This window comes from Gekko japonicus, unplaced genomic scaffold (assembly GCF_001447785.1).
Source record: "Gekko japonicus isolate JY-2015 unplaced genomic scaffold, Gekko_japonicus_V1.1 scaffold1838, whole genome shotgun sequence".
Lineage (NCBI taxonomy): Eukaryota > Metazoa > Chordata > Lepidosauria > Squamata > Gekkonidae > Gekko > Gekko japonicus.
In genome coordinates, this window is record NW_015176507.1 from 299,637 (window position 1) to 302,842 (window position 3,206).

Sequence of the window (3,206 nt, forward strand, 5' to 3'; positions counted from 1 at the left end):
GCTGGTCTTGGTTTATAGCTGTTTTTTCTCCCTGGAATTGCCTACCAATGTTCCCTCTAAGATGTGGAGTCTTGTGAGCAAAATTTCTACTTTGTGAGCCACTGGCATTAAAGCTGTGAGCGAGTGATTTGGCTACTGCATCAGTTAGTTTGCCTCTGGAGCCCTCCTTCCTGAGTGAAGAGAAAAATATGTGAGCCAGAGGCTTAAAAGCTGTGAGCTAGCTCACACTAACTCAGCTTAGAGGTGTGAATAGCTACATATTTTGTACTTCATCTATTACCAAACAGCTTTCCTTTTTGGCACTCTGGTACTAGGTCTTCACTGATGTGCTTGTTGTTGCTTTTCTCTCAACAAACCAGTTACTGAAAATAGATAAAATTGTGTTGAACTATCCTTTTTACCTGACATGGGTGGTTTGCTTGTTTTCCCCCACATGTGCCATCAGATAGGCTCGCCAGCTCTGAGTTGGCAATACCTTGGAGATTTTGGGGGTGGAGCCTGAGTGGTGGGTTTAGATTCAGAGGAATTAGCTGTGTTAGTCTGTTGCTGCAAAATAGTCCAAGAGTTCAAATAGCACCTTTAAGACTAACAAATAGCACCTTTAAGACTAACCTTTAAGACTAGCTGAGTGGTGGGTGTGGCCTTATGACACACTTCCCGTGATGTCAGGGGGTGTGGCCTTATGACACACTTCCGGTGATGTCAGGGGGTGTGGCATATGCGAATGAGTTATGCTAATGAGTTCCCCTAGCTCTTTTTCTACGAAACGACCCCTGACAATAGCTTGTATGTACTTTGCCCACAATGTTGTTCCTGAGAGTCTGCTGACTATCAAGTACAGTGCAGGGAACAGTGTGTGGGGTCTGTAATGAGAGGGAGAATTGACAGAAATCCTGGCCCCCAATAAGAAAATGCTCTTAAGCCTGCAGAACTCAATATAGGTGGATTACAATTAATCAACAAAGATTTCCTTAATTGAGGTATGGCCCTGGAAAATGCTAGAATTCAGAACCTATAAAGGTTAGTCAAGAATAGAAGAGGGCCAACCTAAAAAATATACATGTATTTATTAAACACAAATTTAAATAACGAATAAGGGCCCATTAATACCTCATATACAAATATAAAAACATACAAAGGGTGATGAAATAGACCTAATGCGTTTCAGCCTTTACAGGCCTTCCTCAGAGGTCTAATACAAATAGAACATGTTGGCTGATATGTAAAAATATATACAATTATACATATACAGAATATGCAATAGAGACCAGAAAACAATTGTTCCAAAGTTTAACCACTGGGCAAAGAAGAGAAATACAAAAATACAAATACAGCCTCCAGTGCAATCACATGTCCAGTAGTACTTTTCTGGTCAACCTATATATTCTCCTGAGCTTGTACAGCCAAATGTTCCAAATGTTCCCAATGAAATGTTTCTTAAGTTAAAAGCACTTTAACTTAAGCACTGCTTTCAGTTAAAAACTAAGCTTTATCTAACAGAGTAAATAACAAACAGTAGTAGTTTGTTTATCCAGACATAAAGCAAGATTGTAACTGACTACTGACCTGAAATAAAATATAAACTACGATAATATTTGCCCTACCTTGGACTGTATTCTGGAACATCTTTGTATGCTTTACCTAGAAAATATTAACAATTCAGAAACAGTAAAAATGAGAAGGCATTTTTTAGCTTTGCTTGATCTATTGTTAACTTTTGTTTTACATTGTTAAAAGATATCTTGAATTGCCCCTACAGAAAATTATTGCTCTGTCTAGAATATTCTGATAATCTCCACTTGGAAGCTGAAGAGGAGCAATCTTTCAGAAGAATGCTAATCAGTGTATGAATTGCATTCTTCTCACTTATCCTGGCCTTTTGCTGCTCCCTTATCTTTGTTGTCTTCCTTGGTTCAAGTTCTAGATTGTGAACTCTTAGGCCAGTGACCTGTCCACCTGCCCTTTGTAAAACATCACACACACTGACAGTGCCATATAGATAATAAAATACATTGTAACTTCGAATAATTTGGTTTAATCTTGAGATGGCTATGTCTAGGGAGACCTGGTGGGGCTAGGAACATGTCGGGTCAATGGCCTGACATCACTTCCATGAAAAACCAGGTGATGTCACACCTCTCTAGGAATGACCAGAAACTCTGTGATAAAACCAATGCTTCTTGTTGCATAATGGCAATTTGCTGCCTCAGCTCTCTGCTAGACCCTTTAGAGTCCCTCAAAATGGACCAGGGGACACCTTTCCAGGTATCAGGTTGGACACAGTATAGGAGTCAACAGTGGGAGTGGGGAACTGGTGAAAATTAATACTCCCTCTGCAGATTAAAATACTCTTGCGTTGGTGCAAATGGACAGTAGGATCCAGTGCTGTTGTGTAACCACTGAAACAGCCTGTATTATAGGTGAGTAGTATGGTCCCCATGTTGCAAACAGGGAGTGAATTCTCTCACATAAGGTTGCCTGGTGCATTTACGGAAGGAACCAGGCACTTTCTGATTTGTACCTCAGTATCTCAACCACTACACTACACAATAGAGGGGGTTAAAGATTTGCACAGCTTCCTCCTGCTCAATCATCTCTCCTATATAATAATCCTGTTTTGGGGTGGCAAGATTCCATGCTCTCCCTCAGCCATTGGCCCGTCAGCCACCACTCAAGAATACTCGCATGCCATTGGCTGGGTGATGGGTCTGCTCCTCTTCCCCGCCCACTCCCCCTTCAGCCACTTTGCCCCATCAGAATTACTGGCAAACGGCTTTCTCTCTTGACGAAGACGCTTTCCTGTGTGGGACTAACTTTCCCCTCAGTGGCTGTTGGTAGGTGTCACGAAATGGCATTTACCTGTGTTTGTAAGATGGCTGTGGTTCTTTGTTTAAAATGTTCCCCCATAAGGTTTAATTGAGCTGTAGTTCCAGAGAGGCCTGCAGGGGTATCACTCACTGGGTTGAATGGAGCTTCCTCATCTGCTGGCCTACAGTTCCCAGTTGCCCCAAGGCCAAAAAGTGTGGGAAAACAGGGACTGTCACAAGGCAGTCTTCGTCCCTGGGAGCAGCAGAAATCCAGCCACTCCATAGTCGGCTGGACTGGGAAATTAATGGAAGTTTCCCTGCTCTCTTGGGCAAGAGAGAGAGAGGCCGAAGTACAGGTGAGCCCACAACCTCCAGAGGTAGAGACTATTGTGTGTAGGG

The 3,206-nt window shown here is 42.4% G+C and overlaps 1 protein-coding gene across 1 annotated transcript in view; it reads right to left on the bottom strand.

Moving 5' to 3' along the window:
* Positions 1-3,206, bottom strand: part of LOC107123972 (T-cell receptor-associated transmembrane adapter 1) — a 19,115-nt gene that overhangs the window by 3,924 nt on the left and 11,985 nt on the right. The window contains exon 3 of the mRNA XM_015427340.1: positions 1,605-1,653. Within this exon, the coding sequence (XP_015282826.1) occupies positions 1,605-1,653 (49 nt within the window). The remainder of the gene's footprint in view (positions 1-1,604; positions 1,654-3,206) is intronic.